General features: G+C 45.5%; 1 protein-coding gene across 2 annotated transcripts in view; it reads right to left on the minus strand.

Annotated features, from left to right (window-relative positions):
• Nucleotides 1-12,687: 12,687 nt before the first annotated feature.
• The window catches only part of SPSB1 (splA/ryanodine receptor domain and SOCS box containing 1), a 39,242-nt gene continuing 24,346 nt past the window's right edge, over nucleotides 12,688-27,583 (minus strand). For both annotated transcript variants that reach the window (XM_057432035.1, XM_057432026.1), the window contains exons 2-3: nucleotides 16,843-17,656; nucleotides 12,688-13,497 (exon numbers count right to left, since the gene is read on the minus strand). In XM_057432035.1, coding sequence (XP_057288018.1) covers nucleotides 13,370-13,497; nucleotides 16,843-17,536 — 822 coding nt within the window. In that variant the 5' untranslated portion in view covers nucleotides 17,537-17,656 and the 3' untranslated portion in view covers nucleotides 12,688-13,369. The remainder of the gene's footprint in view (nucleotides 13,498-16,842; nucleotides 17,657-27,583) is intronic.

Below are 27,583 nucleotides of genomic sequence, written 5' to 3' on the forward strand. Positions count from 1 at the left end.
GAAGTGCCACAGCCCATGCTAGGACACTTACATTTCATTGTGTCTGTGGTTTTGCTTGGCCTATATAGACTCGTTCTGTGTGTTCACCAGCCAGACACTGCCCTGTAGTAACACGTACCATGTTTAGAAACCATACCAGCCCATAGAAATGCTGCTGTCTTTCTGACTGCCTGCTGTCACCTTCTGGAAAGGCTAAAAGGGGCAGATTATAAAAGAAAGAAGCACCAAGGCCTTCTAGGCCTTTTTGTGTTGGAAAAGAAGTCCAAATACCTCCCCTGCCCCAACTCCAGTGAAAAAAGTCCCTTCTGGGTCATCTCACATCCATTCCAGGGCTTATCCATAAGACATTTTTGTTCAGAACAAAGCTCTAGTCCTGGATTTTTCATCCTAAAGAAGACCATAGCCTAGGAAAGTTATGTTAACACACAGTTCTGTCATGTCCATCACTGCACTTGCATCACAGCACCACTTCCCTGAGTGGTGCCAGAGCAGGCTCCACAGGTACACATGGAGTACATAAGCCTTTTGCATAGGATGGTTAAAACCTCCTTGAAATCATAGTGCCAAAGAAAGGGCCCTGCAGAGGCCAGTGGTGTGTTTAAAATGAAAACATTATGCTCCCCAAGATGCTGTCATGGGGAAGCAGGACAGAGGAGAAGGGAACTTCTTGTCATGGTTGATTTATGGCTCCTTTGGCTCATGGCCAGCTTGGAATACCCCAAGCCTTTGGAGAACCTATGGAAATGAAATGCTGAGGAAGTTGCACATCCTCTCAGAGAGTCAGCTAAAAACAAAAGGCAGGTTTTATAAACATGGACGCTGTTAGAAGACGCTCTTTCTGCTTCTGGTTTTGGCATTGTGCCTCGTGCTGCTGGCCAGAAAGGGTGCTTGGGAGCAGGAATTCGGGGATTTCTTACAAATGGCAGTATTGGAAAAATGTTGAAATGTTGAAATTTCCCACAAAATGAGAGTTCTGAATTTAGTTTCAGTCAGGAACCATCAAACTGTCTCATTCTGCTTCTTTTGAAATAATATCCACGTCCAATACGAGTGTATGAGTCTGATTCTCCCAGTATTTAAAAGGCAACATGAAAACTGAAAACTTTCTTTGCTCTGTACATAACTGCCTCTTTATGTGTCAAGAGAACAGCACTGGTAGGTTTTTTAAGCTTTTTAAGCTTTGTGATTGTCTTTCTTTCTGCAATAAGCTCCCTTCAGGGAGAACTGATGGTAACTGGTGGTAACAGTAAAGTTAACTCAAGTGTTCTTTACAGAGGTCACCTACGTGAGTGTTTAAATTAGAGCAGGTGCTAAAACCCCAGCTTGGCATGTTCCTGAGCTGAGGCCAAAGGCAGGCAAACACTGAGATCACTGAATCAAGCCTTGCCACTGACATCAATAGGATTTAGCATAAGCCCATTCCTAATTACAATTGTCATTCAAATGGTAAGGCAAGTCCTTGTTTTTCCAATACCTAGGCTCTGTTGTATGCCCTTCATCCCTTGGTGATGTGAATGGGCTGGGCTTTAAGTGTTGCTCATCTGGTTTTTATCAAGTACAACTACTCTTTCAGATCGGAAGAGAATGTGTTCTATGCACAAGTATTTGTCTCCTTCGGAGCACGGCAATTTCCACGCGGATGCCACTCTGGCTCCCTGCCCTGCCTTCCCGAGGCAAGCAATAAATAAATTCCATTCCTTCTACACGGTTTAGCAAAGGCCATGTGACTCATCACTGGGTGTAAGGACAATGATAAATGTTCCCTTTAAAATGGTTTCAGCTTGACTATTCCTTCTTTAAGAGGTCTTTTGGGAAGATCTAATCAGGTCCCTGGAAAGAAATGCTGCCTGGGGTTGTGGCAGGCTGGATAATGCTTTCTGCTGTGAAAAACTGAAAACATTTTTCTCCAGGTAATGAAAGATACTGTCCTGCTCCCCAGGGACATTTGCAGTTAGGCTGTTCGTTTCTTAAGCTGGTTATGGCTTGGCTGTGATGGTAACTGCATGGATCCAGTTGGCTATGTGGCTGCTTCTGCCCTAGTCAGTAACACTTGGGTGCAAACAGCAAGACAATTCCCAGTGGATGTAGCCATTACTGTCTCAGAAAGGTCTGTTCTTTCAATTCCTGCTAAAGCTTTTCATGAAACTTTTGGGTGGAAGGAGATGCTATTGATATGAAGTGACTTAAATATTTCTTCTTATCCATAGCCCTATATGTATCTCCCCCACTTGAAATAAAGAATATAGATTGGCTCTGTTGCCAAACAGCTAGAGAATAGAAATTTTTCATGTTGAACAGCTGAGAATGAACATGCACAAGTGTTTGTAAAAGATATATCACATGCATACAGGTTTCCTTGCCAGGAATCTGAGTTTGCTATATGCAACTTAAAGGACTGCACCTTGAGTTTCCCCTCATTAGGATAGTTTCTTTTCCCTTGTTCTTTTTAAGTACCATCATTCTTTAACATCAGCAGCACTTCAGTGGGAGCTCTTACACTAGATGACTGGTCTAGGATATTTATGTAGCATATTCTGTAGGCTTAGCTCTTGTCAGCTCTGCATCTTTGTTCCAGGCAGCCCTCCTGTTGACTAATAGCACTAAACTCTCTCCTTAGATGTCCTGAGAACACATTGGGTTTTTCAGGAAGCTGGCAATGATCTGCTCCTAGCAGTGCAAGAGTCCTTGTACCAAACAAAGCCCTGCCTGATCCCTCCAAGAGACACATATCAAGGCACCTTAGCAGGCTAACAAAAAGTGGGACACATGGGGACAGATCCAAATGTTTGTGTTTTCCTAAACACAATTAAGAGAAAAGGCCCCAAAACAAAACAGAATTTACTTCTGCAACAAGGTAACACTATCAGGCAGCAGCAAGTGTGCAGTACAGGCCAAGAGACTATTCTGTGAGTACATCCCCATTCTTAAAGGCCTCTCTTTTCACTCCTTTTCTTGCTTATGGATTTTGACAATAAAAAGGTAGGTCAGCCAGGAATGTGCATATCCCCATCCACCTGTGACAGGCACGTCACAGATGCCTGTCACAGATGAATGCAGCAGTGCTGCAGGAGTACGTGATCCATTTGTCCAGCCTGTGGTGCACTTTGACATGAGCTCCACCATTAGGAAAAGATCAGCACATGCTTCCTTAAATAGCACCAGAAAAGGAAATTTAACAAGACAAGTCTTGATGTCAGAGAGATCACCTTTGCACAGGGAGAACAGTCTGGGATCCTTTGATCCTACCTGCCTCTCCATCACAGGCTCTGAAGGTTTACTCATTTAAATTGTTTTCCTGCTCTGTAAAAGGCAGATCATACTAACAGTAAGTAAGTAACTAGACAGTAAATCTGGAGAATAATTCTTTACTGACTGAGACACCAAGCATCTCCTGGCATGGCCCCAGCCAGCTCCATTCCCCTCCAAGAGATGGCAAAGGAAGTGGGAACAGGGCTGTGCCTCTCTTCACACAGCCAGCCTCTCCTGCCAGTCCTGGCTGTGAGCTGCCTTGACAAGAGAAGGAAGGAAAAATAAACCCCAAAGCTCCAAGCCTATTTTTATTTATGCTCATGTCCATGGGGCCACTCTTTGTCTCAACAGCTGGTATAAGGATCTGAAGCTGTGCTGGAATCTGAAATAGCATTTATTTACAGGGGAAATAAAAGCCCTGGATTAAACAGTTCATAAAATAATCTGGGAGCTGAGACAGAGCCTGTGGAGACCAAAGGTATCAAGATCTAGAGAAGGCATCTTTGTGTGTCTTGGCTGTAGAGATGTTTCCTCAGCAAACAAAACATCTTGCCCCTCCCAGCCACCTCCCCAAACCAACTTGGCTTCAGAGGAGTATTTCCTTTTGCCTCCTCTCCTCCCACCTTTGTTTGGCTGCTTTAAGCATATCCCCAAACACCCCCTAAGAGAGAAGTTTCTAAACAAACTGGTCACCCAGTTGAGAAGTGGGACTGGAGAGGGGCAGCTCTGGCCCTTCCAAGAAAATCCTTGGAACTGGGAGCTGCTACGTTTTCATGCAGAGAGATTTTGCGTGTCACAGATGCAGCAAAATGTCACATTGACATGGATATCTGTCAATGGTTTTCTGTCTGCCAGCAGCAAAGAATAAGAGCAGGGAGGCAGATAGCAGGAGCCTGTGGTCTGCCCTTCTACTGCCAGGCAGCCATCAGTGCCTACTGCACTTGGCCTGACTCTGCTGCAGACCACCTGCTTGGCCTTCACACTGCACTCATTTTTCACTGCCAGTTGACAGGCTTTAGGAGGTTTCCAGACATGGAGCTAAGCAGGAAAAGAGCAAACCAAACTTCTGGGCTCCATCTGCTCCCTTCCCTTCAATGAGCACTGCACCAGCACACAGGGCAGTGTATAAAAAGAGCTTGATGGAGTCACCCTATAATCTTACACAGCAGCTGCCAAACTTTAAAGACAAGCAACACGAAGGTATGAGACCTTCCCCTTTTAGAAGGGGCCACCAGCTCCTTGGTGAAGCAGAGAGCTCATATTAAGTGAAGCATTAGACCTAATGCAAAATGGCTTGGTTTGTGAAGTGCTGCAGTGCTCAAACCACACAGGGGCAGTTCAGTCAGTAAGACAGCAGCTGCAGGAGAATACAGCAATATCAAGCTGGCTATGGACTGTCTGTGCAGCATTGGCAGGGGCAAGAGTCAGGCTAAAGGTGATGGGCAGAAGTCCTCAGCAGTTAGAAAGCGTTTTGACTCAGAGGTCTCCGAGGGGAGAAGCAACCCTTAGTTCTGTGAGCCTCAAGAGCACTAAGCCCTTCTGTTTTACTTCACTAGTGTCTAATGTGGGGTTTTCTCATGTAACCATTCTGGCAGCTCCCAAACATGAACGCAGAGCATGGTCTACATTTACTGAAACTGCCAATTAGAGTTGGTAGTCTCATTTTAATATATATTCCAAGGAAATCTGCCATTTTAATCCAATGCAGACAGTAGAGGGGAAAAAAATATATCAGTGCTGGGTTAAGAGCAGGGCTTAAGTCACAGCAAAAATACCACTCTATTCAAGTACTGGGTTCTTGAAAAGTCAGCCTTTCCAGCTATATGGAACATCCAGGAAAGAAAGATGCATGTTGGTAGTGTACCTACAGCATGTGATTAATTTCCAGCTGTGATAACAGAGTTCATACACGGCCTTGTGCAAATCACCTCTGCTACCTGCCTTCTAAAATTCAGCTGTTAAACACGTCAGGTATCAAACTATCCTTCTGTATACTTTGTCTGGAGATGGATACTGTAGTTTTGGACAGATAGTCCAAAGAACAAGTAGGACGAAAGGCTTTGTGTACAACAAACTAAAGGTGAGCCTCCTTTCTTCTTACCTGCTCTCTGCAATGTTTAAAGCATCCACCACATTACTGAGAGGGTCATTTTCTGTGGAGAATAGTTGAGTTCTGACTACTGCTGTAAGGCTCAATTTACTGGACCACGGTCCTCACCCAAGGTGGTCAAACCTGTTATAGTATGGAGACACTGCTGATGAGATCAGAGCCTGAAAAGACAAATTCCAGAGAAAAGGATGTTTTCTTTTCCTCTGGACAAAACACAACTTTTCTGGCAGGCACAAGCAGGACAGTCTGTCCACTTTGGCAATACCCTGCATGCCTGGACTTACACAAGTGTGTTTTTACATGCAACCCAGTTTGATTGCACAACCTCCCTTCAAGAGAATCTGGCAAGAAAGATATCTGAAAGACTTTAGAAACTGAGCCTGCAGCATGCTGTTTCTCTCACTGTTCCTAGCATCATGATCAGCATGTCAAAGGCTTTCCCTGACCAATGATCTTTTTGCACCTTGGCTTCTTCTGAAGTTGGATCTGCTCTTTTAGTGTTCATCCCTTCCTGAAAACACAATTTAACACCCATCTGGGGTGATAGTTAATGCTGGTGCTTGATTCTCCTTGACTCCAAGTGAAACTTCCTGGGAAATGCATCATAGCTGGTCTCAGGATGCTCATGCTTATTTAGGGTGCTGGTATCTTACAGGTATCACCATAGTATTATTTTATTTGCATCTGTTGTTTGTAGAGAAACATACATGCCTTGTACTTACTGAAATGTTCGTGAGCTTAGTGCCAGTGCCATGCAACCTTAAAGAAGAAAACAAGTCTATTGTAGTGAAGGTCTCTGTTACTCTTGGTTATGAAGTTCAAAACATAGTTGGCAAACACCAGTACAAGATAATGCAGACCTAAAGCACGTGGAGCACAAGTCTCTTGCTCTAAATGTTAGGCATCCTCCAAGGCATCACTTGCCTGAGGATCTGCAAACCCACCTCAAGAGTGCCTGAGCTCCAGGACACAGCTTCTCAGAGAGGTTTCCTGTCCAGAAACGTGTCACCCTTTTGAACTCCAGGTTTATTTGCGTTTTTTCTGACTATTTTTTAAATACAAATAAAAATGTCAGATTGCATATGAAGAATCACCTTCTTTCCCTTCTAATGAGCATCTTATTGCACAGCATTTACTTTGGAATAGATAGCTGGCATCTGTCAGGACATGAATTGAAAATGTGTGGATTTATCCAAGCAAGATGCATCATAAGGACTTGTTCTTCTAGGTTTTCCTTTACAAAATCCATTGAAAACTTCATTTCTAACATTCTGTAAATCTTATTTTCATTGCTGTATTTCCTATCATGCAGCATAGTTTGGCAGTTTTCATTTAACAGCATTTCAGAGGCTCTAGATGATACAGCAACACAGCTGGTTTAAGGATTTACTGTGCCAGTGTTGTTATCAAACCCCACAGCCAATAACTCCTGAAACCCTGAAGTTTGTGCACTGTCTCTACCAGATCAGAATGAAAAATGTCAAAATGTCAGCCTCAGTGATCAGATTTCCCCACTTGTCTGCTTGATTCACTGCCTTCCCCTGGGTTTCCATATAGCCCATTAAACAAAACAAACCCGAACCAGGCCTTTAGAGAAAGAAGGAGTTTGACATGATTAAGTAGCTTTGCTGGTAATGTGTGTGCAACCCACCCAGGTGTCTAGACGCTCCGAAAAACACAGATCATATTCAGGAGGAACAGCTGGTATTCCTCAAGTCTCTCTCTGTTGGACCTCGAATTAAGTAGGAACAGACCTTATCAATAGGAGGTGATCCTCCTCCAAAGGAAACATCCACCGTGTTGCAGGAAATGAAGTTACTGGTTCAGTAGGTGGCACTTCACCATTCAGATCAACACCACTTGTGTAACCCAAGAGGAAGTTCTGCACTCCCAAAGGTTGCTCTTTTTGAACATTGGAGAACAAAGAGTTCAGACTCTCAGAGGTGAAACTTCACTATTCGTTATGATAAAAGAAAAAAGATCACAATCTGTGTCCCAACCAGATGCCAGTTTAGGCCAATGTTTATTGCCAATGTACCCTTTATAATAATAAGTTGGAGAGCATGTTTGCTTATGTAGCTTTTAGACAGTAAAATTGTGTTAGGCCCTCCTAGGTAATAGTTAAAAGCTTAGCAAGATGTTCTGAGAAGGAACAATGAAAGACTCTGGTAGGAAGTTCCATCTGTGGAACTCCTCAGGACAAACAAGGTGCTATCTAGAAGATTATGCAGAGGTAGCATCTATTTCTTGGCCTGTTTTCCACATGATACCATTACACAGCACAGCTTCCCTGGGCCATAAACTCTTGCCTGCAGAACAGTCATAGATGACATTAGAGGAAAATGCAGAGTAGTGTGGACCCAAGCCCTCAAATTATTTAAAGGTGTAAGGCTGAGCAAAGTGAAAAATTGCAGGTTAAACACATTTAACAAGGACTCGTGACGCTGTACTTGTACAGATGTGGGTTTGTGGGAGCTCAAGTGGTGCAGCAGTACAAGAAAGCCAAGGATGTGTGCTTGTAAACCTGGAGGCTGCTCCCAGCTGAGGAGCTTGACACAGATAATGTAACAGCTTGGGATGCTGCTGGAGCCAGGCAACCACCAAGGGAATCTTGAGGTATCCCTGTTGGCATGTCTTTCAATTGCATCAAATGTGTCACAGTTCTGCAAAACACAAAAGGTCTTTGCCCCACTTAATTGTATTTGAGAAAGTATTGCCAATGTTACTCCGAGGGGTAAAGGAAGATTTATAACTCAGCTAAGTTACAGCCAAAGAGGCTGCCCAAGGCATGAACTGTGGGTGTTCAGTGTAAGGGTGTTTAGCAAGGCCTAAATTCAGGCTTTAAGTGCTTTTATAAGACTGTAAATCACCTTAACTTTTATACACCGTGGCAACATGGGAGCAGAGGAATGCGGCTGGTCTGTGCTAGTCCCAGAAAAGGTCCTAGATGAGGTCAGCAGATTGGGCAGCAGACGTGCGATGCTGAGCCTTAGAGTAAAATGCTCACACTTGTATCTCCCCTGTGCTACGTGCATGCAACTAGGGCCAAGGGGCAGGAAACAAGCACGGGGTGCCACAGGAACAGAATACACAAGGACAGCTTCAACACACCATGGGAAGAGCATTGCAAAGCAGTAAGCAAACTGTAAAACACAAGTCAGACAAAACATCTGGCAGCTGCTTCAAATAGTTTTCTGTCTGAAGGGCAGACAAGCCTGCAATAGTTTCAAATCAAAACATGTGCAAGGACAGGATTAGTGCTCCAATGTGTTTTGTGCAAGCACTGAATGAGTTTTGTTCCCTTCAGCACTGTTTTGTATGCCAAGAAAGGTTTTGCTTTGGGTTAGGTTTTTACTTTTAATAAACTTCACTAAAGAAATCCCCATGTATTTCCTTCTCCAGTCAAATGCGAGTTAGTCTCTGGCATAAGATCAAGAGCACTAGGTCTGCATGGGGAGCACATGGGGGAGGAGAGGGGGAGCACGCTAGGAAATGTTCTTCATAATTGTCTTACCTTGTGCAGGGGAGAAGGTGTAACTGCCAAAATAAGTTCTTACAAGTATGATGCACGTCCTTTTGAGTTTGGACATCCCAGGCACAGGGAAAGGGAAAATTGCTTTGTGCTGCAACTGGCAAAGGACTTGACGGGCACAGACTGACATGTAGGCTCCAACAGGAAAGTTGTTTGAGCTTAGAAGTAAATTCTTAGTTCAGCACATGGAGAGAACTGGCAGCTGTCCCGTCTCCCCAAAGTCCTTCTGTCTTGACAATGTCATAGCTTCAACCACGACCCACAGTAGGTATGTCTGCTGGCACAGATATGCTGCACAGGAATGTAACCTGTACCTGAGACAGGCTTTCCTTTTGAAAGGACTTACAGCAAAACTAAAGTAATGACATACAAGCAATATGACAGCTACTGAACTCCCCACTGAACACTCTCCCCCTTACATGCATTTCTAGACTTGAATTACTTTTGCCAATGCTCAGCTTCCAGGAGTACACAAAAGTGACTCCACTGCTTGTCTGGAGCATCAGGATACAAAAATTCCCTGCAGAACTGCCACAGCACTTCTGCATCACCAGCAAGGCAACAGCAGGCAAACTGTCAAGGCCGGAAGCCTCCTATGAAATGCAGGAACAGTTCCATGTGCATAAACTTGATTAGTCAGCAGCAGCAGGCAGATGAGATGCTGGCCAGCAATAAAAGGGCTGGTTTTCAAGGAGGCCCTGATATGAGTAGGACTAGCAATTTTTAATGCTGCTCAGAAAGGGGTGTATATGCCTGCCATATGCCAGTGCTTGACCACAGGCACTAGCAGGGGAAGCGGGGAGCCACTGATTCATTAGGATTTGCTAATCTGTGATATCATTTGTTGATTCCAGCAGGTCCAATCCCCATCTCATGACTTCCTCCACTGTTACCATGGCACTGTACATAAACACCACAGCCTCCCAGCCCTGAGCAGGTCATTTGTTTCAAATATTCCATGCAGCTGGAACACAAGCCTGTTTGGGTGTCTGGAGCTGAGCATGAACTAATTTCTCAGTCTTTTGCACCGGCCCCACCTTCTGCAGCCTCCAGCAGCCCTCCAGCCACGCTCCCAGCAAAGCAGAGGCAGCCTTCCCCTGAAAAGAAAGGGGGAGCTGGCCTTGTTCACACAGAGCCAGAAAGTAAGCGCTCCACTACATGGAGCAAAATAAAAACGATTATTCAATGTTGCATGTTTAGGCTTCAGATCTACAAACAGTCTTCTACATGTGGGAAAAAAACAAGATTAAGCCATCCAACATTCACAGAATGCTTGCTCTGACTGGAGACAAAGGCAAGAAACCACTTGCTTTTTTTATTAAGCTCTCCTCACCCAGTACCCTTATAAGGCAGTTTATAAGTACAGCTCTGAGCTTGAGATGAGCCTCACATGTTGTAGTGTTTGTGTGAACTGATTGAAGCATTTGGTTTCCACACACAAGTTGGAAGCTGCAGGGAAGACAAAAAAGCACATGGACAGGAGAGGGAATGAAAGCCTTTGTTATAACTGACAGAAGTACCAAGTCATCTCTCTTCCAATCTAGGGAGGCTTAGCCTCACCACTCATAGAATCTGAGAGCATCTCTGTACTGCACAGGTTGGAGGTGGAGGAGACTGAAGGCATAACCCACAAGTGAACACTTTGTACTCCACAGTGTAATCTCCACCTCCTCACAGCCCAGGAATGAAGTCTCTTGGGCAAACAGATCTCAAAATGTATGAAAACACAGCAATTTATAACAGTCCATAGGGAGTGACTGAAAACTAGTATCAAGTGACTTGAGCTAAATCAAGTTCATGACCTAAAGAAGTTACCCAGAACACACTGAAATCAATCTGCCACTTTTCAAGCACTCATCATACAAGAATGACTCTCCCACCACTCAGCTTAACTTGCCACAGCACCTTCTGTAATTCACTCTGTTGCTCCATTGGCTAGGGATGCCTTTAGCCCTCACTTTGCTTTCTTCTATCCCTCTCCATCCCTAACAAAAAGGATGGTCTTGGTATAAACATAAATAGGTTAGTGATTTGTTTTCATAGGAGCTGCTTCACCTGATAGGAAAGTTGTTTGTTGTAATTTAGGAATGAGATCCGCAAACCTGCCCAATGCATGAAGACAAGCAGAGCTCTATTGAACCTATCCCTATCCATGCAAAGAAAAAGGAGTAGGGCTTTAGTAAGTCAGTTGTAAACCAAGTTAAGTTAGGAAACCAAGGCTGTATCGCATCACAGCCTTTATCCAACTCCATTAGGAGTAGCTATTACTTAGGGCTGTACAAAATCTGATGTTACCATTCCCTGCCACTCTGCACCAGTAGCTGCATCTTGACCTCCCCCTTTTAGATGCCAGCTTTAAGTTGTTATTCTTCCAAGCAGAGATAAGGCCACAACAGCCCCTGCTTTGCCTGTTTGAGCTGCCTTCTTTGGCGTAAGCTCACCAATCATGTAGAAACTAGATAGAGAGCACTCTACTCGATTCATGCAAATGAAAACCAACATCAAGTAATATTTAATAAAGTTTATTAGGTTACTGAGTATTATCTACAGTCATAAAATAGAAAGTCAGGATTTAAAACTGTACAAAGCAATGTACTGGTGAGGTGAGAAGAGATGGAAACAAGGGAGCACGAAGAGCATTAGAAGGAGGAAGAACACAGCTACTTCCCTGGAGTTCTGGAAGACACTGGTTCAAGTTGAAGGCAACCAAGCAGGGCTCCACACACTGAATATTCTTGTGTCCCACCCTGTAACAGAAACTAGTACAAACCCCTACATTAAAAAAGAAATCATATAACATTAGATTAAAAAAGGGGCACATCACACCCCACCCAGTCTTGGCACCAAATCTGTGCTTTAAAAAATATACTATGCAAGTAGTTTATCTTAAAAAAGGTACCCTACAGCAGCTGTTTAAAACATGTTCTTATACATAACACCACAAATATATATATTAACATTTTCAACAACTAAACTCATTTGTACCTACACAGAACTGAAGGGATAACTCAAGAGCAAAAAAAACAAAATACAAACCAACCACACAAACATTTTTCAAGACAAAGAAATGTGCAAAATAACCCCAGAAAGGCAGCATAGTAACCTGTGGAGAGGTCAAGAGAGCAGCTCCTGCTAGTAAAGGAGTGTCATTCTCTTTACTTGGCTACTGAGGTGAGAATCTATTTGGGATGTGCTGATTTTGCCTGAATTGCTTGTCCTCTTTATTGCAGTTCTCTCCTACCCCCACCCTCAGCTCTAGAGAGGTTCAGTTTCTTCTTGCTGTGCCTGAAGATCATCCCTTCTGGTAAAGTCTCACCAGTACATTCTGCAGCAATCACCTTCTGGATTTCTCATCTGCTGATGGGGCTTCTGCAGCCACACTTCTATGGGAAGACTCCCACCCACAAGCAAGAAACAGAACTATTCTGGATGCATAGTTAAGTGGAGATTACACTGATGGTCTATGACAAGAAAGCCTGGTCTGGATGCCTCTAAGCAGCTTATCTAAGAAGAGAATTCCCTGGCAGAGCCATCAGAGAAACACATACGTATGTTTCTCTAAAGCCTTAACATAGAACAGACTGTACGGAAGACAGACCTAGAATACAGGATGTATAGCTATCCCAGCTCATACAGCCTGTCTCAATCTATTGAGGGAGAAGTTCATCCCTTCTCTGTGCTCACATCAGCAAGGGACCCCTGATCCCAGACTAAAGCCTGCAGTTTTAAGTAAGAAAGAAGAGAGCAGGTGAAGACACGGTATGACTGCTCAGTCAGCTCAGTCAAACCCACAGAGAACAGAGCAGGAGAACTGAGCAAGCAATGGTGAACAAGCACACAGGATTCACTATGAAATAACATTAGTACATAGTGAGAAGTCCTGGCAGAGATAATGGCATCACTGACATCACCAAACTAGAAAGTCTCCTGGTGGAAGGGTTCTTGGTTTTGGTGTTTCAGGGTTTGGGGTTGTATTCTTTAATATTTATTGTTTGGTTTTTAAGAACTCAGCAATTAATTCTTGGTATTCCACACTCTTCCCAACTCTGCTGGTCACCGCATGCCTTTCCACTCTTAGAACCTGGTTTTAACATTTCCACTCCTAATGCCTTCCCTTTCCCCACATTATGCTCTTCCCTTGGGCTGGTACAGAAAACCCATTCACTCCTAAGCTCTACAACCCAAAGGATGCAGCACAGCCTTTCATCAGGAGAAGCAGGGAAGCACAGAGCTCCTGTAAATGTTCCTTTTGTAAGCATGCTAGGGAAGAATTCCAAAGAACAAAACACTTCAGTTGTGAAACAAGGATTACTTGAGAGTTGCCAGTAAGGGCACATGGAGATCTAAGCAGTGGCAAGAATACTTTGGCCAAGGAGTTCCAACAGTAGCGATGACACAAGGGTGGAGAGCCCATTGCTCAGTGGGTCAACTCTGATACTTTTGCCTTGGTTCCAACTCTCCATCCTTGAACACGAAGGTCATTGGTAGAGCAGGTAACTCTTGAGGGATGCTGGCAGTGGCAGTGTAGGGATCTCATTCAGTCTTTCCTTGCCCAGAGCAAGCCTCACAGCTCGCCGACACAAGTCCATCAAAGGCAGTGGTTCAGCTGGGAAAAGAGACCCAAGACATTAATATACCAACCCATCAGTTACACTAGAAAGCCCACACGGAAGTTCCCCTCTGCAATACCAGTTACTCAAGTCAGAATTCATCTTCTAGCTTGTGCCACTTCCTACAGTACCCCAAAGATTCACTGAAGTAAAACACTGCAGTGCACAGCCTGATAGCATGATGTGGTATGAGTAGCCAGAAAGCACCATGATTTGTCTCATATAGTAGGATAACAGCTATCAACCCCTTCACTTGTATACATGCTTCCCACGAAAAACAAAGCCATCTGTCAAAGCTTCACATCACTACTTGTACTGCGACATTTTCCATTAGAGGATTCCCTCCTGTGTCAAACCCAGGAAAGACACAAGCCTTTGGCTATCCTTTCTGCATCCTGTACTTACACCCACTGAACAAGATAATACTAGTTTTTCAGGAATGGCACATGGGGCCCTTTGATGCTGAAGAGTCATTCACAACATACAGGGTACTAAGGTCAAAGCCAGAGTTAACACATCACAGCTGCAGAGAAGGAAGATAGAGATTTAGTTTCTCACAGCTTTTGTCACTATGCCTGTCCAAGCTCACCTTTACACAACACACTGCTCAAGCCTAAGGGGTTTCTCCTCCCCCAAGAGAGGGCTAACACAAAGACATCCCAAATTAAGCAGATACCTGGACATCCTTCTAACAGCCTGAGGGCTCAGCATGCATCATTAGAAAGCTTCCTTTACAGACATCTTGGGCTAAACACAGACACACCTAAAAACATCCACAGGATGTGGGAGAGTTTGGCTGAGAAGCTGTAGTTTTCAAGAACCTTGATAGAAGCCAACAGCTTTAACTTCCACTAGACACGCCAAATTAATCTGACTGTTCATGTAAGTGTTTTCAACAGCTGAGACACGGGGAAAGCTTTGTTTGCTCTGAGCATGGTCACATTACCACATTTCTCACCAGAACTCATTCCATCAGTAAGGTGGACACAAGTTCGTCCCTTCCAGGTTCAAAGATAACAAACAGCTAACATTGAAAAGCTGAAGCAGAAGTGTTGTCAGTAGCCTCTGATCAGGCCACTCCTGAAGAAGTAAACAGTCAGACTGCTCCATGTAGAAAACACTTCCAATGAGAAGTGGAAAAAAGCTAGTTTTCATCTCGTGTTTGGCAACAAGTCTGTGAGAAGGAGAGTTTGTAAGCTGAGGAGAGACTTGGTAACAGAGTCAGGAAATGTATGCTTGAATTGAGCTGTCTCCCCCTCAAATTAGGAGCCAGAGCTGAACTAATGCCCTATTCCCCTCTCCTTCCCTGCTGTGGATCACAAGCCGTTACCTGCTCCAGGGGAGGCAGGTCTCCAAAGTTCTCCCCGTGCTTGAAGCACTGATGATTGTGAGGGATCACCCCTATATGCACCCCTCTTCTGCACTGATAGCTGGCTGGAGAGCAAACAGACCCATCAGGGCAGTGCTATTGCTCCCCAAGCCCCATGTCTCACACATGTTCTGTGCCACAAGTGAAACGAAGGCTCTCAGCCCAAAGTACTGCTGGTCTTGCGTGCTCATGACCTTCAGGATCCATGCTGCCTCTTCTGCAGGGACAGGTCTTGACTGCTGGCCTGCACGTCTCAGCTCCGGCTGCAGTACTGCCAGAGAAGCCTGTTACTGGCAGCACTCCTTTGGCACTTCCCAATGTAGCTTACTCTTAAACCACTGGGACACAAATATGCTGTATGCTAAGTCTGTCCTAGTCACTCCTGCTCCGTATGGAGATAGCTGGGACAGAGGCATTGTCTAGCCAGCATCCCAGAGGACAAGGGGCCCTGACCTGAAAAGCCTATGGACATTAGCATAACAAACACGTTCCAGTTTAATGGCCTTAAAAGGAGAGGATCTTCTTCCCACAGAGTTTAAGGACAAGAACTTTGCACTGATAACCCTGTCTGACAGGAGGCCTCAAGACCAAAAGAGAAAGCGCATACATATCTGACCTCCTTCCATTCACAACCACTGCAATCATCGGACAGTGTTGCTATTGAATGCTCAGAAGTGGTTAGAGCCAGACACCTTCTTTCTATCTGTGCCAAAATAACATCCCGTCATTCCTGGCCTTATGCCCACAATTCACTCCTATGCTGAGAGCACATTACAACCAAATCCAATACTGGAGGTGGCCATTTCCTTGCTAAGTGCAGTTCTGTGCCAACAGCTCCACAGACTTGCTGGCTTTGAGGGGAGCTGCAGATTTTGGCTTTGACCCTTCAGAAACCCCTGGATACTGTAAACTGGTGTGGCACAGCAAACTGGGCTTCTTTCTCTTGGTGAGAAAATGCTCTGCCAAGAAGAGCTCTCTATCTGGTCTTCTTGAAGCATATTTCCCAAAGCACTTTTGCTCCTATCCCTTTGCAAGGCTTTCCTGGCTATTCTGACAGCTCAGTTTTTGCAGTGCCCACTGTCACCTTTGTTATAGCTCATGTCACCAGTGTCAGAGGTTTGCCATTGTTCGCCCAGCATTAGTACATGTTCTAAAGCACACATCAGAGCCCAGTATGTTACAGCCTTTGGGCAGACACTGCTCTTTTCATATCAATACAGCCAAATTTATTTCACTAACATCATAAATCCAGATTTTAATCCACTTCCTTCACCTCTCTCCTCCACCCTACCCAGAGGACTGAGTCACAGTCTGGCCCCATGGGAACTTCTGACTGTGAGAGATAACAGACTTTAGCACATTTTGACAGCCAAATTTATTACTAAACTTAAAGAGATTGATGCCCCTATTAGTAAAAGGCCTGGCATGCAAGTTGGGCCGGCTACAAAATCCAGCCCTGCACTAAAAATGAGCACACCCTGCCCTGAAAGAAGCAGAGAAATGAGCTACTTTTTGGAAGACGAGATTCCCATTTTCTTAGATAGGGACAGGTCTTCCCACTCCAGCCTGCAAGGGATTTTGAAAGTCCCTTCATCAGCCATTTGAGGAAGAGAATTGTCCCTCAGTGTTTCCTACGAAGGGACACCAGGATTACACCCCAGTAGTACAATTGTCCGGACATTCCCGTTGATACTTGGGTAGCAAAATAGGAAGGCTTGTCATGTCTAGACAGACAGCTGGCATCACCTCCTGAAACCCTACTTACTCCCTGTAGTGCCTTAGGAACAGTACATGTGTACAGCCAAACTGTTTGATTAGCCATTAAAGCTTCAGAGCTGTATCCTGTTCTGCCAACATGAAGTCCTCAGCTCTCTAGAAGAGTGAAAACCATCCCCAGGATGGTCTAGTAAGCCTGCACTTAAGTAGCACATGGATCTGTGCTGTTAGAACTAATATAGGAAGTTATACTCACGGTCAAGTCCATTCAAGTAGCACATCCGTATTTCACAGTGTCCCCACACCGCGCTTACCACTGGATATAGCTTTTTCCCTTTGAGTCCTCGAAATGCAACACCCATGTATTGCCCATCTACAATGAAGCTCAACGTCCCATCATCCATGTCCAGAACCACCAGGAAAGAATCCGGCACAATGAAAGTTTCATCTGGCTCCAAGAAGGCAGGGTACGTTTTACTTGGCTGGTTCTTGCCATCATGGTACAGTCTGTTGCGCCCAAGGTCCCAGCCCCAAGATTCATGGTTATTTCCTACCAGTGTCGTGTATCCTACTGAATGCAAAGGGGCATCTGCTGTTGCCACCCCGACCACAGCATGCGTGCCTCGCTGCCTCATTGCCCACGTGATCTGCCACACGTGGAGTCCTCGGGTATATCCCACTTTGCCTCTGATGGCATCTGTACTCTGAGCCACCGGATGCCGGTGAAATATGAGTTTGTCATCCTCTTTCACAAACACATTCAGCGAGCGATCATCATTGTTCCATGAATGCAGTAACTGCACTTCGTAGGACACCGGAGGCATGTCCAGTAGCAAATCCAGGCGTGTGGGTTTGCTGTAGTCAAGTCCTTGGAGTTCCTGTTTCAGTGGCCTGTATACAGGGTCCCTCATATCCACAGTCTTTATCCCACCTGTGACCTTCTGACCCATGGTGTGTTCCGATTCTGCCTATTTATAGGCTCATGGATTTAGGCGGCCGCTCCTGCTGGCATTCAGCCCTACAGAACAGGTTGCCAGGAGACTCTCAAGATGTGCACCAGTCAGTATTGCCTAATGGATGGAAAGAAAAACAAGGCAAGAGTTAAACATCACCATACACAGCCTTGTAGGCAACATTTACAGAGCACTGCTTTAATCTGTTTATCCTGACAACTCATCCTTCCTTTCCACCAGCACAGCAGGGTAACTAACGCGTACTACTTATGCAGTATGCCTGGCAGATAGCATATAAATCAAATAGATAGGTACAAAGTTTCCAATGTCCCCTTCAGAAAGGCACTTGAATTTCTGCTTCTTTCTCTAAGGAATGTATAGACTCAGCTCATCATCTCTCCACACTGAATGCACTGCTGCCTGTTACTGCATCACTAACCCTTAAGAGGGCACATTTATATTTAAGCGGCCTCCAGCAAACCTTGCTTTTATATCATGATCACTTCTATGTTGTCCAGAAAAAAGAGTTTAATCAGGCAGAAGACTTGGAACTCCATACACAGTAATGCTGCAGACTTAAGTCTGCCCCGTTTATCTTTCAGTTAGAAAGATGACTGACAACAGGGTCTTGTATACACATAATTTTGCCTGGGCTTCCTGCCCCAGTTCATGCCACAAGGTCAGGCTGAGGAAGACATCCCAGTGAAGGCCCAGGCTGCCCACTGGCGTTCACCACTCCAGCTTCTTCCAACCACCATGGACAATTTCTCCTGCCAAAGCCATCTCTGTGGCTATCCACAAGGGAGCCAAAGCACACAGGGCATTAACAGAAGAGGAATCCCAACAGCTTCAGTCAATTTTTCAAATATAGACCTGAGCTGACAATTGCACTGTCTTTGGACACTGTAGTAACATCCTATAGCTGACTGGTTGTTCTTGGGGAACCTCTAGGACATGAGCATCCCCTAGAATAAAGGCTACATACTGCAAAGACACACACAGGTAACGGCAGGATTAACAACAGGCAAAACTTTCTTCCCTCAGCACAAACAGTTCCAAAAGAGAAGCAAAGCACTGAACACAAACCATCTCCCCATAGCAGTGATCAAGGAAGGTAAGAGCCAAGCAATAAAAATAAAAGCTTCTCCATCTGGAGAATTACAAACCTTCCACAGAGCAGCTGGCAAAGCAGCCAGCAGCCATTGATACAGGTTTGAGCATCCTTTGCAACCCCACTACAGCTCTACTAAGTACCTTAGAGGCCTGACTGCAAAGCAGCAGACAAAACATGCTGGGTCCAGCCTTGAGGGATGCCCATGCCAGCAGCTATGGGCACTACTGGCGCTGCTGAATTACTGTAGTCAAAAGCAAATAAACCTGCTGTATGCTGTGCCTTGAATGAATAGCTTCAGCTGGGGCAGCTGCTCTTCTCCAAAAGGAAAAAATCCCCAGCTTGAGAAACAGGATCCAGGGGGAGGAGCAAGACGCTTCTCACAGTTCTGCAGTTCTCCTTCCAACGTTCAGAGAAGCCTCTGAAGAGCTGAAGCCAGCTTGGCTAGAGATAGTACTAACTCACTTCATGTACCTCTCCTCCAGCACTGCATCCACCAGAGCGTCTCTGCTCTCACTCAGCAACACAAACAAGCCTCTAAGGCAGCTGCCAAACTGGGGGCAGCTATTAGGAGAATGAGAAGTGGGAGGGGAGGGAACCAGCTTTCTAAGAAAGAAAAAAAGTGTTATTTTAACATTTCCTGAAGTGAGGCAATCAGGCAGGGCTCCTGCCAGCTGCACTCCCAGCACTCGCAACCAAGGACCTCATCTGGCACAGAAAGCAGAGCATGAATCATATCTGGTTTAAAAATAAGGTTACTAAACCTAAGAAGCAAAGCTTCAGCTAGAAGGTGACAGGGAAGGCTCATGGTTGCTCTAGGTTAGGGAGCAATTCCCCAGCTTCCTAACAGGTTTTTGCTACTAGTCCAGAGTATGCCATTGGGACCATGAGCTCAAATTGTAGCTCTTAAGAGAAACAAAACGACTTTCCCTTCCCTCTTTTTAAACATGGGAAGAAAAACGCTCGAGGGTCTTTGAAAGTCCCATCCCAACGCACAAGCTGTCAACCAAAGGCTGTCAACAAGGGAGGAAGGCAGATTTCCTAAGGGCTCTACAGTGTGCATGAGAACACTCCATAGGAAGCTAGAACCAAAGCAGACGGCACAAAATGCTCAAGAGAAGTAAGTGCACACAATTCTGTGCTCTCCATTAGCAAAACAATGCCTCATTCCTTACGGCTTGCTGCCTTTCGCCAACAAAAGCTTCAGCATACTTTCCTAAAGGCTGCTGCACCAGAAAGGGAATCACCGCTGTGAAGGACAGCAGGGACTTCTGAAGCACATGGGATAGGGATACCTCTCATTGCCTGCTTCAGAAGGCAAGCAGCTCCTCCTGAACACAAGCACCTTGTATTTAGTTAATGACACTTTCCCCAGGCAAACTATTAACACCAAATGAAGGACGACAGCTAGAAGAAAGCAAAGGAGGAAAGGCAGAGATTGGAGCAAAGGGGTGGGTTAGAGTGAGAACAGGTCCAATGCTGAACACCATATGCCAAGATCAAAGTGCATCATGGCTCCTTAATAGGGCAAGGCAACAATTCCTGCTCAGAGCTGGCTCCATTGATTCCTGGCACTGCTCTAGAACCGCAGGGTGGCACCTTGCCCTACAGCCAGGAAGCACAATTACACCCTCAGTCTTCAAAAGGAAAAGCCTCATCATGCACAAGACAATACAGGTACTCTCACTCAGGACAGATACAGGAAAGCTCTCCCTCTTCAATGAATGGCTTAATGCCTTAGGCAGTTTGATAGGAGACACAGCCAGCCATAAATGAACAGATACACAAGGGAATTAGCTGCTTCAAAGCCTTTGAGCTGTTCCAGGTTGAAGTACAAGTGTAAGCACTGAAAGTGCTTTTATCTGGCACTATCAACAGCTCAGGCTTGCTGCAATTCTGCTCTGCTTTGTAAACACAAGCTCATCCCCATGACACTGCTCTGCTCCCATGCTATTTTCAGTTCTTTTGTTCACCTCTAGGCTTAAAAGCTTTGGAACAAACTTATAAGAGTGTCTCAGGAAAACAAATATTCACTGCTATTTTCAGGGAGAATTAGCTCTCCCTCAGTTTAGCTGCTCTGAGCAAGTAGGCAATTTGCCATACGAAAGATACGCCAGGTTTCAAAACCACTGCTTGCTGCAAATAGAGAAGGCAGGAGACAGCAAAGGCATTTCAGAGGCAGATGTTGATGTCTCTGCTGCTGAATGGGGAGAACACAGCTCCAAAGAGTGTGTATGGCAGAGCAGAGCTGGTGTCCATCTTCTGTTTACACATTGACATGATCCAGGCAATGACTGCCTACACAGGCTCCTCCCGCTGAGGCAGTCACCTTGATTTAGTTCACCACTATGTTGTGTGCCACAGAACACAGGCATTCTGTGCCCATGGACACAGTTTACCCCCTTCAGCTTGCAGTGAACCCCAGGATGCAGCCAAGAACCCAGCAAGGGAGAGGTTCTGCTGTGGATCGTTAAGGCCTGTGTGATGTTTTGTCCCCCAGTATGAATCAAACAGCTAATCTGGATTTCAATTACATCCCTAGTGTCCCCAGAAACCTTGCCAGCATCATGCTAAGCAGGCTAAACAATTCACACAGCTAGGTTTAAAGAATCCATCCACATTCAAAACAAGGCTCCTTACTGCTCCCTGATGATTTACCTCACTCCTACCTATTCAGACCCTTCACCTCATCCAAACACACACTAGAAATGCAATCCAAGCTATCAATAGAGTGAACTTAAGCCAAAGAATAGTCACCCAAAATACCCTCACTGTTTTATCTGAAGCCAAACGGCTGTTCTTCCCCATGCAGGTTATATCACCCAGTGGGAGGTTACTTCAGGTACCTACATCTCAGAATGATGCAAGGATCTCAATAGGCTGCTGTGCAGATTTCCAGCTCTGTTTGGAAGGAACTTGTACAGCAGCAAGAACCCTCAAGGTCCCAGTCCAACATCTGCACACAAAGTATTAGTACTTGCCATTCAGGAGCCACTGTCACTGCTGGTTCCAGTAACTAACACAACTGAGCTGCCAAAGTGCTGCCAGAGGCATAGTATAGCACTGATGGTTCACAACTGAGAGATCCAGAGCCGAGTTCTTAGAAGCATCTCTCCAAAACAAAGGGAAGCAAAAAACCCCCAAAACTGATTGCAAGACACCTGCAGTTGTTAAAGCACCTGTGAGGCACTCAGCCACAGAAAACATCTGTGTTCTGGAGGCTGGAGGCTAGCAAACGATTCTTCTTCAGTTAAACCTCACCAGAAGTAAGGACCAGAACCACTTCAGTCACAAGAAGTTTGATAACTTTAGTTCAGAAAGCCACTGACTCCTCACAGGTCCTCACTTGCGCTTACAGAACACCCATCTGGAACATCAACTCCAAGAATACATGAAGGCTCTGAAATACCTTCACTCCTGATCCAGTTTTTCTTTATTCCTTCAAGTCAGTTGACTGTGGCTCTGTTTACCCCCTCCATAACATTGAGTGTGCTGCTACACTGCGACCAGACCTATAAACACCCTGGCATACTGCTGGTGCTCAACAGACAATGAATCAGAGCCCTACCATGAAGATTTCCAGCCTGGAACACACCTCAGAAAAAGGAAATATATATTCTGCACATGAGCATTTCCTTGCTTACAGCTTAGGAAAGCTGAACTACAGCATCCCAGGCAGTACTAACAAATGATACTAAACGACAACTGCTTTGCTCAGGTTTCCATGATTTTTCTAGTAAAACATTAGGTAAACTCGGTCCATATTCTTAGGCTACATGTTCACCCCACATGCCAACAAAAGAGCTACACTACTTGTAGTTTGCTGACTAACCTGCTGGCAGCAGCTTACCCGGGGACACCTTTCAAATCCTTCAGGTATGTGCACGACCTGTATGTTGTTATGACTCCCCACAAACATCCTTCACAGTGCCAGCCCTTCTTGAGCGTGATTCTAGAAGCTGCTTCACCACCAGGGGCTTTCCCCTTCCTCCCTTGGTGGTGCTAGGAACACATCCCTTGATCATGCAGACCTTGTGTAAAACCAAGCTAAAAGCAAAGATGGATCAGCAGTGCTACAGAACAACGGGGGTGCAGAGAGAAGAACCCGCATGCCTCAAATAGCATTCAGATTTTAGCCTCAAAAGACCACGATGCTCAATTTTCCCTTGTGTTAATTCTTAGCATCACAAATACACCCCTGCCTTGGACTGGGTATTTCTGCTTACTACAGAAGCTGGCCACATAAGCCTGGGACACTCCACTCAGCATTTATGCTATCACTTTGCCACATTCTGGCTTTAGCCCCCTGCCCACCCCACAAAATACTGATCAAGCCTTGGGGAAAGGGAGTCAGCTCACCTATACAGCTGAAGTTTCAGTGCTGTGTTAGCAGAGACCAAGCAGCTATGGACGAGATGACAGGAACAACTGCACTAACAACATGGTTAGGACTAGTTTGAGTGTTGCAACTCTGCTCTAGATCAGGACCGGGCAGGCAACCTGTGTGCACAGCATCGGTTTTGGCAGCCAACAGCTCACTGCTTGTGCCACACACATAGAAGGTTGCCACAGGGGCAGCTTCCTCAGCCTCACCTACTGACGAGCAGAGGAGGTTTGGATCAGCAGGTTGAGCTGCTAGCAAGGCTGAGGCCTCCACAGAAAGTGAAACTGCACTCACTAAGAGCGCAAGAGGTTGAGCAAGGAAGAATGAAGCAAGATGGCACATGTCCCAGCAATCAGCAAATAGCCGGCACTGTCCTCCAGCAGTGTAAGAGGCCCCTGGTAAGTAACTGCTCCAGATATACCAGGGATGGTGAGAACAAGGCAGCTGATTTACCTATACTTCAGCTGCTTCACTAAGCCAAACAGCCTCATTCATCTACTAAGCAGACACCAAGAGCTCTGCTCCTCTGTACAATAAGCAGCTAGCATTAGCATGCCCACCTGAGACCTACCAGAAAAGGCTTCTGTCCAAGGAAGCCAGGAGCACGTCATCATACAATGCTGCTAGGACTTGCAAGCACTAAGAATCAGCTTGTCTGTACCAACAGAGCACTCCAACATTGCTCTCCTTGGGATAATTCAGACTGCAGAAGATTTCTAGCTACTTTTGCCATGATGCCAGGCAGGGTGATGAAAGCAGCAAGCTCTCCTACACTAGGTGTGAGGTGTCTGGTTCTCCAAAGCAAAGCACTGAGGTTATTTACAGCAGCACATCTGAATAAACTAAAACCTAAAGTAAGAACCACCCCCCATTTTCAACTCAGCACTTACTAGAAACCAACTTAAGCAAGCTTCAACTGTTGACATACCCAGGCAGTTCCTGTTAACTGCAGCACTGCAGGATCTAGCAGGAAATACTAAGGAAGGTAGGAGAGGTTACTTTGCAAAGTACCTTGCAATGATGGAAGCAACCCAGACAAAAGGAGTTCAACAAGCGACCACCTGAGATCTCTCCTGTTAAAGGCCACTCACAAACAGCAATTTTGGTTGCAGAGATGCTACAATATTTCTTTAAATGAACACAGTGACCTTGGGCTGGTTTTCCTCACAGAGAAAGTTTAGTGGAGGTTTCAGAAAGGCCATGAGCTCTGCATAAGGCAGCTCACAGGGACCTCAGGAACACCAACTGCATGCTAAAGACCAGACACAAAGTCTCCTCAAGGCTCTTTAAAACAGCTTCTTAGAAGCAGATTGCTCTAAGATGTCTGTGATAAGGCCATCTTTGGTGGGCATCAAGTCGAAAGCATCAAACCTTTGGAGTCCAGTTCTCCTTCTCACTCAAACCCTGTTCTTGAAGTGACAGACTCTTGCCTAATAAGCCTTCAGAACCACACTCAAACATGTTCTTTCACAGGCTCTGCCACTTACGCCTAGTGTGTGTTCATATCAGGACAAGGAGACTCTGGCTAGGAACAGTTCATATACTGGTAGTGTCACACCCAGGTGTTAGCAGGAGTTAAGCCATTTGCTCTGGGTTCCAAACATCTTTGTTGTACAACAAATTCACTCCAAACATACCCCTAACATTGTACAACACTGCCTCACCAGCAGACACGTGCCTGTACTGCAGAGTAAACAGCACTACATGGCATGAGAAGGCTTGCCGAGTTGACAATTGGGCCCAAAAGAAGCCATGGCAAAGTGTGCACAGGGAGTAGGAAAGCTGAACAGACCAGAAGCCAGCAACTGAAGCTCTTCCCCATAGGGCATGATGGAGCCCTAACTTAACCACCCCTCATCGAAATGACAGCTCTGCACTGAGAGATTTAGCCAGAGTCCCTTCCCATGTCCCACAGCTGCAGCACTGACCTTCCTTACACCTCTCCCCTTTGCCCTAACTTCCTGCAGTTGTCTGTAGCCAACTGGTGAAGTCCTATTTTCCAGCAGCAAATTCAAACTCCATTCTGGCAAGTATTTACAGGCCACGGTTACAAATGCAGAACACTGACTCAATGAGCTTGGGTTCCAGGTAGAAATCAGCATCTCATCCATGCTTCGTGCCACGAGAAAAGACTGGCCCATGCTCAGATGACAGCTCAGCTGGCAGCCTGTGGCTCTGAAGTTAATACATACAAATGAATTACAGACATCACCTGGTTTTAATGCTCAAGTTGTGGGCAAGCTGTAGTGGGGACATTGCTGGTGATCAGATGTGTCAAGTTCAGCTTCGAACCATAGATCAGCACTCCAGATAGATTCTTTTGGTGGAAATAACCCAGCAGCTGTGGTTTGGCAGTTAGGTCTGAGCTGAGATAGCACCTGCACATAGTGTTACAGGAGCAGGAAGACTGACACTGTAAGAACAGGGATGCGACAGCAGGGGCACAAAGCAACGCAGCGACTGCAGAGAGCCTGGAAGCAACCAGTGAGTTGGTACAAATACTACACCCTTAAGTACAGCCCTGTTCTCAAAGTGCTTTGCACACCATCAGCACAGCCATTCTGGAGTGCAAGCTGTTTACAGCTGATTGCAGTGGTTTGAGCAGCTTATGGAAGGCTATAGCACTCCAGCTACAACATGTTCCACCAGCACAGCAAGTTCTCTGCGTGCTTCAGCATGCAGATACCCACTTGGAGAACACAGCAGCAGCAAGTATCTTCCAGACCTGGCAAGACATCCCTCCCACACACAGGGTTCTCATCACACTGGTCATATTTGGCCAAGTCATTCTTTTTAACTCCTGGAACCACTTCCAGTCTAAACCTATCAGCCAAGTGATGCTTTTCCTCATTGCTTGTGGCAAGAATCCATTTGCTGGGGATAGAGTTTGCTTGTATGAAATTAAAACTGTTTGATATAATTATGGAAGGATGCTCCCAGGTTGCTTCAGTAGAGTCTTTGCCTTAAGAAAAAGGCACTTGTGTTTCAGAACAGCTTATTCCAAGGAGGAAAGAAAACTAGTCTAGCATAGATGTGCCAGCTGCAGAGGTCACCTGCAAGAGGCACAGTCTTTTCAGTTTTAAATGCACTCAAGAGATGGCTTTATGATTTGCTTGCAGACTGAGCACTAAGGGAAATCACACAGGTATCAAGAGGAAAGGTGACAAGCCTCTTTTTTTCACCTCGCCCAGAGGTTCACCTTTCTTGGGCCTTTGTACCTGTCCAACCACCTTCAATCCATTTTTCCTGGTGTTATTGAGACTCTGCATACAACCGAGCTTCCAGAGGAAGCCTCACATCCCTGAAGGCTGCAATCTATGCCTAGCACATTGTAAACAGAAAACCCCAGTTCTATAAACAAGCTGCACTTGAAAGACTAGTTCACGGGACTGAAGTATCCGCAAGGCTGTCTAACAGGACTTGTCTTACAACTTCCCTGTCCTTTAGCACTCAACTCCACGCTGCTTTTCTACTGACACACATTCTTAAACAACAGCCTAGTTCTTCAATTCTTCTATAACCAAGGATTATACTGAGGCTTCTGTTCAGATACCATATACCCTTTGATAAGGGCTTTCAGAGAACAGGGCTGTCATTTTGTCTGTACAAGGAGCTTCTCACCTCTAAGACAGCCAAATACTAACGCAGCCAGCATGGAATGTCCCACATGAGCTTATCCTCAGGACCTGGAGGTTAGAACGCTACTCAGCAAGAAGTCCCAGAGTCTTCCTGGGCTCTTAGTCCAGCCTAAAACACTTGAGGAAGAAGCTAGCATTTAAGTCTGCCTTTGAACTGTGCCTTAAAATGTAGTTATCAAAAGATGGTCCAAGCAGCGTCAGGAGAATGAACAGGAATGACAAAGGTACCTGCCTTGTCAAAACTACAGCACTGGTCTGCTTTAGTTCCCCATTCAAACGTATTTCAGTCACAGTGATTATGTTGGTCAGCTACTCGAAAACTTCTGTCTGAAACTCATCTGGAAGCAGGAAGAAGCAGGGGAAGCAGGACAGGCTATCCCTCACTACAGTTACTGGCTGCACCAGAGGATGATCATCAGGTCAGGTCTTGTTCTAGTGTAATGAAGACAAGTCTATCAGTTATCGTGTTCTCTTCCTCCAGCCCTTCCCACTCCCTCACGCTGCTGTATCAACACAGTTATCACTGCGACCACACTGAAGATGGATTTAGGGAAGCAATCCAGGATGATGTTCCCAAAGCTGTTTCACTGCCCTGTGCTGCAAACATTTGCCCCAGCTCACAAGAGGAGCAGAAGCAAGCAGGAATTGCTTTGACAGTCACTACCCTCCAGAAGCCATTCAACAGGAGAAGCAGTAAGCTGCTCCGCATCCGTGTCTGTAAAATCAAGCCAGCACCTGACCAAATTACCAATGCCTGCCTAATGTTTTCCCCTCCTTCCCTCGAGCACTGAAGCCAAACATCCCAAGATAGGCTGCATTTAGAAAGGCATTTCCTCCACAATTAAGCCACCATAAATTTTAAATAGTAGATGCTTATGTTCAGAACTATTTGCATTAGAGAAGCCCACATA

Source organism: Pezoporus wallicus, unplaced genomic scaffold, assembly GCF_028554395.1.
Source record: "Pezoporus wallicus isolate ANWC-B61680 ecotype Strahan unplaced genomic scaffold, APGP_CSIRO_Pwel_v1 contig_8006, whole genome shotgun sequence".
In the NCBI taxonomy this organism is placed as follows: domain Eukaryota; kingdom Metazoa; phylum Chordata; class Aves; order Psittaciformes; family Psittacidae; genus Pezoporus; species Pezoporus wallicus.